This window comes from Triplophysa dalaica, chromosome 20 (genome assembly GCF_015846415.1).
Source record: "Triplophysa dalaica isolate WHDGS20190420 chromosome 20, ASM1584641v1, whole genome shotgun sequence".
Taxonomy (NCBI): domain Eukaryota; kingdom Metazoa; phylum Chordata; class Actinopteri; order Cypriniformes; family Nemacheilidae; genus Triplophysa; species Triplophysa dalaica.
In genome coordinates this window covers 5140704-5155661 of record NC_079561.1, presented here as the reverse complement: position 1 = coordinate 5155661, position 14958 = coordinate 5140704, and the positions used below count along the sequence as shown (strand labels likewise).

The window sequence follows — 14958 nt, the reverse complement described above, 5'->3', positions numbered from 1 at the left end:
TGCAAATACTTGCATTGTAATTGTTTATTTCACTGGGGCTTAAAATAACACACAAATATAAACAGCTGTTATATTCATTGTCTGGAATTTAAGGAATAGCAGACTGTGCCTACCTATGAATGACGTCATTAGAATACCGCAGGCTCGGGAGATACTGGAATTAATTACTGCCGCAATTTAAGGGTTCGGCCAGTAGGTGGCGACAGGAGACAAATAAAAGATCATCTTTCCTCGATTTGCAGTTGTGTAGATAAGAATGGGAGGGCTTAATCGCTCGTGTATAGCTTTCACTGCGAACGTTCTCAGTTAACAGATGAGTACTCTGGATGGAGCAAAGTAATTGAGGATAAACAATCAGAAACTCCTTACATAAAGCAAAAACTCAACGGAGTTACTACAATTAAAAGAAGGACTGGCTGCTTGACATGGATTGTTCGGACATCTACAATACTTTTCGGGAGTGAAACAAATTGATACTTTGTGGCATTTCTGTCTAGTTGCGTGATTTATCTACTTTTATAAATCACATTTTTGTATGAGATTCAGATCTATTTGGATTCAGATCTGCGACGGATCACGTAAGACCTTTATTTGACTTTTTAACTCAACACAACAACGTTGGAATGTGATCGCACGTATTGGATATACATTGGATTTATAAAGCGCACTGGGCGCCGAAAGCGCACACATTACACGGAGCATCTGAATTCTGCATCTGGACATCATCGCAAACTTTAAATATGGGGAATATTGAGAGTGTGGACGGGCAATCCGAGCTGAAGCATCATATAATGCCCATGAAGGTTCCCATGCCCGACCCAACTGAACTTGAAGAAAGGTTTGCCATAGTTTTGGTGAGTAACTATACGTCTAAAAGTAGCCTACAGTATAAAGTATTTTTTAACCATATGAGCACGTTTTTTTCCACTATGTTTTTAACAAAATATATATGTTTTAAATGGCTTTCCTTTATGTAAAAAACAACATAAACATTAAGTTGTACTTCTTAATGGGGAAAAAAATAAGTACCGCTAGATTTTCTAAATAAACTCACTGACGTCCCAAACTTTACAGTATTTAACATATAACATCGCATCTCACAGATGATCTAAATGACGTGACAGCCCGACAGATGTTGACGTCTGTGTGATGTTGATATTCCGTATGTCAGAAGTGCGTGGTGTCAACTTTAGCGGCTTTGCTTTATGACTTTTTCAAATGTTAAACCGGGCCAGTCCTCCCACCCCCATTTTGTTCTCGCACGCTTCTGCTCCGGTCCTTTTGTCTCTGGAACTTCACGACAAATGATGCGATATTCCACGCGAGCGTGAAATACGTCGACACCAAAAATACGTCGCGTGCCAAATGTTTTGTCTGGCGCGGTGACGTATGGGCAAAGGGCTTATTTTGTAAGGGGTAATGAAATTAATTTCATACAGAACAACATTTTCTGAATTCCCCCAAAACTCCTACGAGCGAGAGATGTGAAAGATCCGCCCCCTCCTTCTCCGTCTCGCTCTTGATAGAAACAGTTACAGTAAGATACGAGTTGACATTTGTATTAAATACGCAGTTACATCTTTCACGATCACGTGTTTATGTAGCCTAGTTACTCAATCAACATTTGTGACCCTGGACAACAAAACCAATCTTATGGATCATTTTTTTGAAATGGAGATTTTTACATAATCTGAAAGCTGAATAAATAAACTTTCTATTGATGTATGAGTTGTTAGAATAAGACAATAACTGGCTGAGATACAAACTCAGAAATCCGAGAGTGTAAAAAATCAACATTTTGAGAAAATCTCCTTTGAAGTTGTTAATCAGGGGCCACTCACAAAAATAAGTTTTTTATATATTTAAGGTTGGAAATTTACAAAATATCTTCATGTTACATGATCTTTACTTAATATCATAATGATTTTTGGCATAAAAGAAAAATCAATAATTTTGACCCGTACAATGTATTTTTGTCTTTTACTAAAAATGTTCCCGTGCTACATAAGACTGGTTCTGTGATCCAGGGTCACACTTGAATACTTTTATTTTGCTCTTTGATGATAACTAGCTGTTGATCTGTGCTCGGCTTGGAAAATGATATACTTTGACTCTTTTAAATACTGCACAAGCAGTTAACATAATGTGTAATTCACTATTGTTCAGAGATACACTTTAGTGTCCTTATTCGTCCCATAGTAGACAGTGGATGGAAAGAATGACCATCCCAGGGTGGAACCGAGGTCAGTTTTAGAGCCTTGTCTCATTTAAGTTGAGCCAGACTTTCTCCCACTGTTTTAAATTTGTGGGAAAGAATAACATTATGAATAACATTCGTGCCGTGAAGCTGTTATCGGACAGTGTGCGTGTGCCGGCCTCTGTCTCATTTTGATAAAAGAACATTAAAGTGTGTCTGTTGACATCATTCAGGAAAATGATTCACACTATTAAACCTGCTAGTAGTCACATAGGTTGAGAGTGTTTGATACTATCTGAATAAAATCTCTTTTTCCAATGAAAGTTGTGTACATTTGTGAATTAACAGATTGCCAGACACTATATCTGGCCATTGCAAGAGAGAAGTGATTGAGAATCGGCCATTTCTATGTGCATGTACTTTTTTTCAACCATTACATATCTCTACTGGTTATTATAAAGCCCATATCATTCCAGCATCTAAACGTATGTTTACTTATGCCTCAATAACTTTCCTAATAGGTCGCTGTCCTCCCAAAACCTTGGATTGTCAAAAAGTCCTTTATAAAGGAAAAACACTGTACTTTTTAAACGAAATACAGGGTTGACAGCGGCAAAATGTCTATATATAAATTAAACAACCTCAGCATGCTTCAATCCGTGATGTAAGCATCGCTGCATCACTTCCGCCCTTCAGTCCTCCGTCTGTGCTGCACACTTCCCTCTGTGTGTGGTTGTGTCTGCTCGTACCATCTCTCCTCCCTCAGATGCTTGCTCAGACGGATAATGGTAGCGTAAAATGATGTCATAGGTGAAGGCCATGCCAGAGCAGTAATATCCATGCGGTAATGGCTTTAACAGGAGCTTAGCACAGGAGGTGGATTGTGTGTGGAGATGGATCTCCAGATGAGACCCCTGGGTTACATCAGGCGACTTTGTGTGCACTTTTAATAAAACGCCAGCATGTGCTGTATACCTCGTTTTACTCTTTTGCCTTTGTCTGGCTGATCGAAACTCAGTTCTCTGCGGCTGGAAACAGCTGGCTGATATTTTTGCCTCGTTGGTGGAAGAAATTGCATTGCAATTGGTTACTCCAGTGATGCATATTGAGTTTAGTAAATTGGCTACTGGGTTTGTCGAACGGTTTCTTTCTCATACACTGAAAAGTGGTAAAAGTAGCTGTGTTTTTAGGAGGAGTTCACCCCAAAATAAAACTTGTAGGACGATTTCTTTCTTCTGTGTAGCACAAAAGAAGCTATTTTGAGAAATGTCTCAGTGGTTTTGTGTCCATACAACGGAACTCAATGGGGGACAGTTTGGTTACCAATGTTCTTCAAAATGTCTTTTGTGTTCTGCGGAAGATAGAAAGTCATTCAGGTTTGCAATAACAGGGTGGGCGATTTTTGGATAAAAATCAACAATATTTCTGCTTGTAATTTGTATTTGATTAAAAAAAATACATTTACAAATCTACAAATTTACAAGTGCAAATCACTTTTGTGTAACTTAATGTAGTCAGTATACTGTATGAAATTGTACTTTTGATAAAAATACACAAAATTGGCAACATTATTGCCAGATATACAGAACTTTATCTATCCTCTCCTTTTATGTTCAGGGACATTAAACAATGTAGGTTGAACACTGAATCCATATGGAATTTCTACGGTAATGGAATCTCTTACGCTTCACTCAGTGTCTGAAACTGAAGTTGGGTTCTGGCTTCCCTGCTAAACTTCTCCATATGGCTCTGTGTTTTTGTCAAAGCGACAGGAGGTGTAATTTTTTTGAGGTACAGTGATGGAGCAGAAGGAAATGTGCGTGCACGATATCTTCTTACAAAGTGCCCCCGCTCGACTGCGCAGCGGCGGATTCCTGTGGTCTGCTCTCGGTTAAAGCCACGGGAGAACTTTAGAGAGGGAAAATTCCCTTTGAACTGGCTGTCTGCCACTGTGTGCCGTTGTAATGACTTTAACACTTCTAACAGAATGCTCTACTAAAGTGCCATTTCAAAGACCACTGTGCTTATTTTTTCTGTGTGAATACAGTCAGAGAGATTTGATTTTGGGCTATTTTGAAAACCTTGCTTCTGCATTCTTTGATGTAGTACAAAATGCATGAGTTACAAGTGCTTAAAGTTTTAAGGCGACCCGGTCAGCCTCATCGCCCGTCAGTCTGACCCCTGACACAGTGCTGTCCGTCACGTCCGATTGATATGTGTCACTCAAGTGGAAATAATGGAGTCAAGCTGTGGGCCCTGTTTATGGGACATTAAACTTAAATCATTTTCATTAGATTGGCCTTTCAGTCTGTGTGTCGGGTCCGAGCCGGTCAGAGCAGTTCAATAGAGTCTGCAGGTGGGGAGGAATAAGCTGTTGTTTGTTTGTTGTGCTGTAGGAGTGAACATCTGTCTTTCCAATGGCCTCGTCACAATACTGACTCAGTCTGTTCTCTGTGAGCATCCTTGTCCGACCAACAAACCACAGACTCTCACACACAGGCATTGTTTAAGTGTGACAGGTAATTGTGTGAGGCCCTTAAAGTGAGTTCACTTAGTGACCATTTATTTACCGGCTCGTGCAAAAATGAAATCTATATACAACTGTTTGTCAGGAATATTTCAAAAAGAATAATTGAGATGAATAAAGATGTGAGGATTAATTTGTTATTTTAAAATCATGCACGTTTTTTCAAGTTATCGTGTTATTCTAAAGCAGAAAGATCAAGGGATGGCTTCACTAAACAGTTTTTGTTTTTAATTCAGATGTAAAGTATATTTTGTTTCTTTATCTTGTTACTCCTGGGTTAAAAAATAAGAGTTTGGAGAGTATATGATTAAAAAATTATAATTTAAAGAATTGCACTTTCTTTTAAACTTCTTATAATTTACCTTAAAAATGTTCTTAATTTTTTGTGAATATGGCCTCAGGTGAGGTTATCTCCTTATCATTGGTTAAGCCCAGGTGAATTTCTCATGTATCATTTTAAAACTTGTTTATTTTGTTTTTATTATATTGTTTATTAGCTGTTTATTAGCTGTTACCCTTTACATTTGAATGAAGGTGTGTGTGTGTGTGTGTGTTGTTCTCGTGCAGCTGTGTTGAGGGTCCACTCAGCAGTGGTTTCCTCTTCAGTACAATAGAAGCTCTGTCAGTGTGTGTTGTTTTAAAGCGAGGGCCTCTCCCCCCGAGTCCTTTGTGCTTGCCTATTTAACTCTGCAGTTTGCAGGAACTGCCGCAAAGCTGAAGGAGTTTTAACCTTTTGCAGATAAACACTGATGAGCGCAAATAAATGTTGCTCAAGATCGTGACATTCATGACTGTAGAAGATCTTCTTTCTTTTTATGGAAACATTCAGAAAACGTATTTCTGTCAATCGTATATTTAAAGGTTGCCCAGGACTGAGTGGGTGCTGACTCGTTCTGTTCTGGAAGCTGGGGTCATTATAATTTCAGGGAGAATTTAGTCACCGCACCACCGTGACAAAGGCATGGTCCTGCTACACATTTTCTCTAAAAAAACACGTTTACATGTATAATAAAACATTCATTGCTTGCTCATTTACAAGTTTTCTCCAAAATAAGTGTATTTATATTCATTTGTGTATACAAGAATACTTCTTCTATTCCATCTATGCCAAATGTAGCTTTCTCCTGTACTTGGATTCCTCTGTGGATATCCGCTATAACCCAGCACCCCCCACCCATCTCCTGTGTGTCCACCCGAAGAAACAAACAGGACATCCTCTTTTCAAGTGTGATCCCGAGCCTGAGATTTACCATGAGCTATATCTGCTTTAGCATAAGCTCAGTTCTGAGTTTATTACTCGCGATCTGACACATTCACTTGGTTAAAAGAAACATTTGGTCACCATTTCATAGCATCTTATTACTATGTAGATCAGATGCGCATCTGGAACCTTATCTTGACTGACCCGACATTCCTGACATAATTCCTCCTTACAGGAAAGATTTATAAGTAGCTGCATTTCTACTTCATAGACAGGTCTTTTTTCCTCGGCTGATCTATCACACATCTCATGATTGTCTATCAAATTTCTTTTTCCACAATTTGAATGTGTTTTTTATGTCCAGCCTTACAATTTTGTAACATGCTGCTCAAAGCCACAAGCTGTCTTTATGGTGCCCGATCCTGTGTGAGGCACATCGCTGCTGTAGACTGTCAAGGTGTTAATGGTCACATCAGCATCATGTTAAGAGACTTTACAAGGTCTGTGTTTACCCTCTGAGTAACATGTCTTGTTTTCAGTGTTCTCGGACACGTTTAAAGAACTGGCACAGCTTGTTTTAGTCATTTCAATCTCTTTCACAGTTAATAACAGTGGTGAGGTCAGGGGGTGTGAACAGAGGCAATGGAAACTACTGAACAGTAAAGGGTTTTTTGTGTATTAATAATAATAAAAATACTAATATATTTTTTTTAATGATTGCTGAATGACTTGGAATGGGGATTGTTTGTATTATTGTATAAACATCTGGTGGGGGTGGTTGTTCTCTTTTTGCGGATGAGGTATTTGTGTTGCGTGGATTTGCTTTGTTGTGATTGTCTGGTTCAAGTTACCGGTTCAGATTGAGAGATTGGGTGTCGGTGTTATGAATGGGGAACGGTATTTTCTCACACTCGTTGTGTTTTGCTCAGTAGCAGAATTTCTGAGAAAAGCCCTGCCTCCTGAAGATCTCCCCTTTCGATCAACCAAGAGTGAACTGTTGCTTTTAACCGAAAGCATTGGAAGGCCCCGGGCCACGTGATGCTTCTGTCAGCCGAGGTTGCACCTTCTACTTTCAGTTCTATGTGGTTAGAGGAATGTTAAAAAAAATTGCCAAGATTTTGTGATCGGGTGTTTTCCATCATTCGCTCAATAATGTGATCTGATTTACACGTGATGGTAATGTCATTCCTCGTGGTGATGTTGCTGAGCAAGACTCCAGTCATTAAAAATGAGGAGTCATCAACTATCATTTGTTCAGATTTGTCTTGACTTTGGCACATAGGGAAAAAACTGGGGTCTCGTGGAATACGGTTTGTTGTTTGGTTTGGATGTACACAAGATATTACAGAGTATAAAGGCAAAATATAGCAAGATGAAAGTATTTTTGTCTGATTTTCCATTGGAAAGTCGCTCTTACTGTACAGAAAAAATTGCTAAAACGTCAAAAATATTTGGAAAAGTAAGAGGAAAATGTTTAAGCATCAGGCCTTGGCAGACCTTAGTTCTTATGTGTTCAGTAATGGATATTGTAGCCATTCAAACTCTTCTAAACTCAAGGCTCCTCAAGCCCTGCGTTGACATTCAGTGCCTGTGGGGAACCATTAGGTGAAACTCAGTAGCTGTACACGGGAGACCGTCGGACGGAGAGACAGTGTGTTTCTGGCGGTCTGCTCCGGTCTGGTCAACTTTGACACATGCTAGATCCATTGAAAGCCTATGAGATCCCACGTACACCCCTAACCAACCCCCCACCCAGCCTGTACTACAGTGCTTTTAAAACAGCCCAGATGAAGTCAGAGACGGCATTCTTACTGGTTACTAAGTAGCCAAAGTGTCATTTAGCTGAGTTCGTAAAGCACTATTAGCTTTTTAGGGTTGTGGGGTGGTGTGGGCTTATGTAGAGCTTATGTTGGACGCAAGCATGGGAACAGACATCCATAAGCTGTGCATGGGCGAAAAATGGATTAACATTTATTATGTTTATAAATGCAACTTTTTCTTACGTGAACTCCCACTGGCCTCTCGGAATGGACAGAGGGCCGGCCAAATAAGGCTGTAAAAGTGCGTGACCCTCTTTTAAACATACCATAGCTGTACCCCTGGCGAAGACTAATATTTGACAGAGCAATACGAGAAAGTGGTGACTTTTGGAGAACACTTTTACGTTGCTCCACCACCAATATTTATAAGGGACAGTTTACCCAAAAAAGAAAATTCTGTCTTTATTTACTCACCCTCAAGTTGTTCCACATCTGTATAGATTTCTTTGTTGTGGTGAACACAGGGAGAGATATTTGGAAGAATGCTTGTAAACAAACAGCTCTTGGCCACCATTGACTACCAAAGGGTTGTTCCAAGTCTGCATAAAGTTCTTTATTCTGATGACCACAAAGAAAGATATTAAGATGAATGCAATATAAATATGAAATATAAATTTCTTCGCTTTGTTGAACACAAAAGACAATCTTTTGAACAACGTAGGAAAGCAAACAGTTCTGGGACACTTTAGACCATTGTCATTTTTCCTACAATGGAATCAATGGTGGCCAAGAACAGTTTGCTTTCCTACGTTGTTCAAAATATCGTCTTTTGTGTTCAACAGAGCAAAGAAATGTATATTTCTATTTATATTGCATTCATCTAAATATCTTTCTTTGTGGTCATCAGAATAAAGAACTTTATGCAGACTTGGAACAACTCGAGGGAGATTAACGGATGACAGAATTCATATTTTTTGTGAATTATCCCTATAATAATTGTAGTAGCTCTTCGATTAATAGTGCCCATTTAAAAACATCTTGTTTTTTTAAGTTTTATGTGTCAGTAAACTCTTCTTGTCTAAGTTGCCGGGTCTTGGTGCATGATTTAAGTTGCAAAGGTCATCAGATCTTTTGCTGGAGTCAAAGGTCTGGCTACACAAACTATTCAGATCTGTGCTTTCCATCACATGTTGTGTTTCTGTGAGCGGGGCTGTGTGACTGGGATTTGTTTTCCCTTTTTCTTCTCTGTCTCCGGAGCTTTTCTCCTCATTCTCTGCAATCTGATACCCAACAAGAAGTCAAGCTACTGTCCTCTGTACCCTCGTCTTTCTTTGCTTATTTCTCGCTCTGTCTTTCTCGCTCATCAGCCAGAAGTTCTGTTCCCTTCACTTACTGGTTTTATTATATTATGAGTTAATAACACCGCTGTCTCACCATGTGCCTTTCCTTTTCAACGCTTTTCTTCTTTATATTTATTTGGTCATATTTTTGTATCGTACACTTACAATACATAAAATACATGTTCCAAAAAACTAAAATACAGGAGTATGAATTCTTCAATATGCGAGTAGCTGAAGTCACTGATCTGAGCATAGTCTATTGTTCAACATAATCTTTTGGAAAACAACTCGACATGCCAGAAAACGGGAATGGTTCTTTGTTTTGTCCGCACAGGCACCCTTTCACAAACTAAACTGGATCAAACAGTAGCTCTTTTTGTCTTTGGAGTGGGTAGACTCGCTCTATTTTGGAAGTGAAGAGCTGTAGGGAGTTGATTTTATGTTTTATTTCTGAACATTCTCAGAATTGCTCCTGCCCTTAAAAATAACAGTACGTCTGTCTCAGATCTCAGATGTAGGTCTCTTTTTCTACTCTCAGAGTGGCAGGGAAACAAGACAGGACCTTTGCAGGAAAAGTCAAATGAGATTAGCAAAATTAGATTAGGGGTTGCCAGTTAGCCAAATTTTGCATTGCTTTGTGGGTATACCATCTATGTCTCGTTATCTTTGGTGTTAATTTTGTTATCTTTGTAAAATTGGCAACTTGAGCAGATTATTGTGTGCCAAAGGCCTTTTACGTGCGTTTTGTAGCATATAGCATTCAAGACTGCTATATTCAGAATGTGGCCTGGAAAAGACAACTCACTTCTTCTTTTTCAGTTTAACAAACATCTAAATCTTCATGAACTTTAATCTGATGAGTTAGTTATGCAATCGTTTCTGTATAATACATGCTATTTGTTCACTATGCGAGTTTCGTTTCATTTGTATGAGGCTGTTATTCTCCACCCTAGGGGCTGAGCTAATAATATCTGCGCAGGATGGTCTTGGGCCCTACGAAATCCCCCGGGGTAAATAATGCAGAACTGAATTAGAAAAGTGAATCTTACACAATAGACATATTTGATTTGATGTCCCTGTGTTCCTATAACTACATTTCTGAACCAGAACACAAAGGGACCTTTTTTGGGAGTTGGTGTAGATCAGATAAGACCCCTCTCAGTTCTTCGGAGCCCCTGTTATCAGTGATCCTGAATGATGAGAACAGAAGTCTGGAACCTAACTGTGCCCTAATTACATATCAGACAAACAAATGGTCACCAGGCGGTCTCAGGCAACAGACATATGGTCAGATCCAACCTCCGACTATTTAGATTAGAAGTTTCCTATTCAGAATGTCAGCTGAGATGTTTCTACTTTAATATAAACTATAAAAATGAAAACAAAAAGCCTATTGTTGGGATAGATAATACAAAGAGAGCTAGAAAAAACATGTGATATTATTTGACTTCAGTCTGTTTGCTTTCTGTTCATTCTCATTGCTGGACAAACAGTTGAGATATTACTCAAATCTTATTTATGAAATGTCTCTTTTTGTGTGTCGTTGGCTTTTCCATAATGTTTAATACCATAAAGTTGGTTTCATTTGAAGACTGGATTCTTTCCTATTAACGTGGCATGCACAGTGGCATTTTCGTAGGCTCTTCCTCAAGAACAATAGACACTTGGATGAGGTTTATTGTATGAAATGTTGGGAAGCTGTGAGCTCATCACAAAGGGCTGTCGTTTACGTAATTTCTAAAAATGCTAAATACTAGCAAGTGTAGGAGGCGCCTACTCCGTCTTTGACATTTGTGTTGGTAAAAGAGAAAGTGAGATATAGAGAGAGAACCACAATCCACTAAGCTTCAGAACTTGAAAACCGACATTTGTTTGCTGTGTACATGACACAAACTCTTTCAAAGGAAATGGAACTTAGAGGAGAACAATGTGATAGAAAAGATTAAGTGGGATAATTTATAGCCATATTCATTACAGTTATAAACAGGACGCATTCCATTTGTAACTGTGGACATCTGGACGGCTCAACGTCGGCAACAACGAAAATAAATGAAACAAAACAAAACAAAACAGTGGAGGAGATCCTCACAGACAGAGCCAAACAACATTCTCTAGAGTCTTTTCTGCACGTTGTCATTTCTACTTAAATTTTGTTTCAGACATTACGAACCGTTGTCGTCATAATCTGCATGTCTGCCAGTGGAATGAAACAAATTTACTACAATGTTGATTTGGCTCATCGGCTGATTCTGTCTGCTGTTGTATTAAAAGTGCCGGAAGCTGAGCGACACCTGATTCATGACTTAACTTCATACAAACTGTGCCATACGTACTGCATACACCAGATGTGTCTTCAAATATGATTCATATGGTCTTGTGGAAAGATGCACTCACTTTGCAGTGGAAACTGCATAAAACGCATTCTTTCTCAAACACATACAGCACCCACATCATTAGCTTTCCACAAATCAACTCGATACTACTGGAAAAATGTTCTGTTTATATTAAAGCGGTCATGTAATTTTACTTAGTAATGTTGCTTTGGCAGTCTGTGAAGTCTTCATCTTCTGTACAGTTGTTGGGTTTTTTCAGTGAATGAATCAGTTCAGTGAGGGGATACGGGAGACAGATGCTCGAGCTGGGTGTTGATATGGCACCAGTGGCATCTACAGAACAAACACCTTCAAAGGGAAAACCACTGAGTGGTTACATGCTGTGACAATCAGATGCCTATGTGTACACTGTAAAAAATAACACAGGTATTTACTTAAAAAAAAATAAGGTAACAATATTAAGCAGGTCACATGATAAACTTTAAAAAATGAAGTAGAATTACTCATTTGAGCATTGGATTTAACTTCTTGAACTTTTTTAACTTCATATTAATATTTATTATTGTTCACAACATATATGATGTACAAGTAAGCTGAGAGTTGACTCACTACTGACATTAGCAGCATTGCTGTTCACTACATGAAAAAACACACTGCACAAGCTCTCCCACAAACTAAGTACAAGCAGCACACTTCTGAAAGATGGTAACCACGAAACTCAGAAATACAAACTGAATATCTTCTAAATCTTAAAGACAACGGAACAATAAACACTATCAAGTCTTTCATTTCATTCTAAAGCACATAAAATAGCACTTTTTCACAAAAATGACTCTCCAAATGCAGTCGCATGCAGAGCATGCTGGGAACTCTAAATTCACTGCTCAGTTAGGGATTTTAACTTAAATAATTCATGTAGTTCCACCACAAAATAATTAAGTAAAGATCCTTCATACAAGTTTAAGTGGGTTGAACATGCTACAATTAAGTCAAATTCACTCAATTATTTGTGCATTTAGAATTCTGAGATATTTCTATAATTTTAACTTTTAATTTTGGTTAAAAAAACAATATCACAATTCTATTAAGTAAAGTTTACCCAATTCATTTCATGAAAACTCCTGCGACACAGAATCATTTTTTACAGTGTACTTAAATCTAACAGTAGAGTCTCCGGTTAAAAACAGTATTACCCTTAAAGGTCCAATGTGTAATTTTTTGGAGGATGTATTGACAGAAATGCAATATAATACACAAACGAAATGACTGCTCTATACAGTGCGTTTCGTAAATAAGTTATATCCTTTGACAAAGAAGCAAATATGCGACGACATCTTAGTTCTGTGTCAGCCACCGTAGCGCTTGGAAAGGGAGGGCAGGAGTAAGCCATTGGCCTCCATTGTATGAACAAGAAACTACTGATACATTTTGCTAAATATTATTGAATGATATGAAGGTGAATAAATAATAAGAAAATACAAAATGTTGTCTGAACTTTCCCTTAAGTGTGTTGTAAAGTAATAGTTCACCCCAATATGGTCCCATTGACTTGATCATAGTATTTTTTATTCCTACTATGGAAAGTCAAGGGGTTGAACTATAGTATATTTCTGAGAGGTACCGAAAAACAGACTGAAAGTATACTTTTTTTTTGTTTGTTTAAAACAAGTAAACTAATAGGATGCTTAAATTCATTCAAGTGTTTACAGGAGTTGACAGTTTACAGGCCACATCTGAACAGATCTGCCAACCCAGACAATTACCTGCTGATATATTTCTAGGGTAAACATGACCTGAGATGATTACTAAGTGAAACTGAGTTTGTGAGTTTTAAAAAATATTGATGTCTCAGGCCCTTTAGGGGAATATAACCTCAAACAGGATGGAAGTCAGTACAGGAAGTGAGGTCATAGGCTGCAGGCAAAGGTTTTTTGTGTCAGACAAGAAACCGCGGTGACCCCAAGAAAATGAGCACAGCGACACCTCTCCAAGGTTCTTGCTATAGTTATGCAGAGAAATGCATGACTTCCTGTTTGTTCTAATGCACAGACTCTCTCTGTTTCAGAACTCTATGAACCTGCCCCCAGACAAAGCACGTCTCCTACGGCAGTACGATAATGAGAAGAAGTGGGACCTTATCTGTGACCAGGTACAATCCTCACAATTCTACTTTTGTTATGTCAACCCGTCTCTGTAATGTAAAAAACGCTGTTCCTAAGACTGTTTTTGCCCTTTTAGAATAAGTATAATGTACTAACAAATGAAGACACAAAGTTAAATTCATAAACAAAATTACTGCACATGCACGCTTTTGTGGCCCAAACTTCCGGTACACTAGACCTATTCAACAAATTGTTTATTTAATAACATTCACATACAATAAATTAAACAAATTGTTAAATTAAAATATAATATGAATGAAAAATGAATATTAATATCAATAAATAAAATATAAATAGTTATAACAGCCATTAGCCAGACCGATAAACAAACACAGACTGGATTTTAACTTCGGGCCATGGACGTGCGTCCGATAAAGTCGTCTTTAACAAATATCATAAAAAATGCTCAGTGTATAACTCATGATTTATTCCAAGTCTTCTGACTGACTCATGAGAGTAGTTATTCCCCCAATGAACATGTCAAGGAGAGAGCCAGGATGAATGTCAAACTTTTCAGTGAATAGTTTTAATCAGACCCTGGTGAACGGCTTGGAATATAATATACACTTCATATGAACCATGGTACTTTTACATTTGTTAAAGCTTCAGTTTTCTTCATGATAATGGGATGGAAAGCAAACTTTAAAAGTCTCTGATATAGGGCTGGAATTACATGAGAGTGAGTGAATGATGACCAATTTTTATTTTTGAGTAAACCGTTTGTGGTAGCAAACAACATAATCATGTTTTTTTGGCTGTAAATGTCTCTTTCACTTCTGTGTTAGGAGCGTTTCCAGGTGAAGAATCCTCCCCATACATACATCCAGAAACTACGGGGGTATTTAGACCCAAAAGTCACACGCAAGGTCAGTCTTTGTGATAAATGTCAGCTAAGATCCTCCACGATGTATAACCTATATCATTATTCGTCTGCATGATAACAGGGGTAGTGTGTGAACATTTCCTAAACATTTAAAATAAAATCATTTCGTTTCAAATACATGAAATTAGTGTTGACCCCGTAGAGCAGTAAACCACAAATTGTTTTTGCAGGACCGGTTTCACCCCGGCATTAGTCAATGTGTTTATTATTATGATAATTTACTCAACTATTTTCCCAAACACGCTAATAATCATCAGCTTTTTCCTCCGTTCAGAAATTCCGCAGGAGGGTTCAAGAATCCACCAAAGTCCTGCGGGAGCTGGAAATATCCCTGAGAACCAATCACATTGGGTGAGTAATTCCTCTCTTCGCTCATTTAATCCCTCCTTCCCATCTCACCATCTACTGATCTCTTCTAACATCCCCAAAGCAAATCTCCCATGATCCTCCAGTAACCAGGGCGGTGAGGTTATGAGGCACCTATGTACAGTGTTAGAGAACAATAGCGCTGCTGGTTGTATAGACGGGAAGCTGTGGTATTGTTTGGCCTTCGCC

General features: G+C 38.4%; 1 protein-coding gene across 3 annotated transcripts in view; it reads left to right on the top strand.

The window, feature by feature from the left end:
• The first annotated feature begins 314 nt into the window (after nt 1-314).
• fmnl3 (formin-like 3) overlaps nt 315-14958 on the top strand; it is a 36088-nt gene continuing 21444 nt past the window's right edge. For all 3 annotated transcript variants that reach the window (XM_056733029.1, XM_056733028.1, XM_056733027.1), the window contains exons 1-4: nt 315-854; nt 13424-13507; nt 14306-14386; nt 14678-14754. In XM_056733029.1, the coding sequence (XP_056589007.1) occupies nt 741-854; nt 13424-13507; nt 14306-14386; nt 14678-14754 (356 nt within the window). In that variant the 5' untranslated portion in view covers nt 315-740. The remainder of the gene's footprint in view (nt 855-13423; nt 13508-14305; nt 14387-14677; nt 14755-14958) is intronic.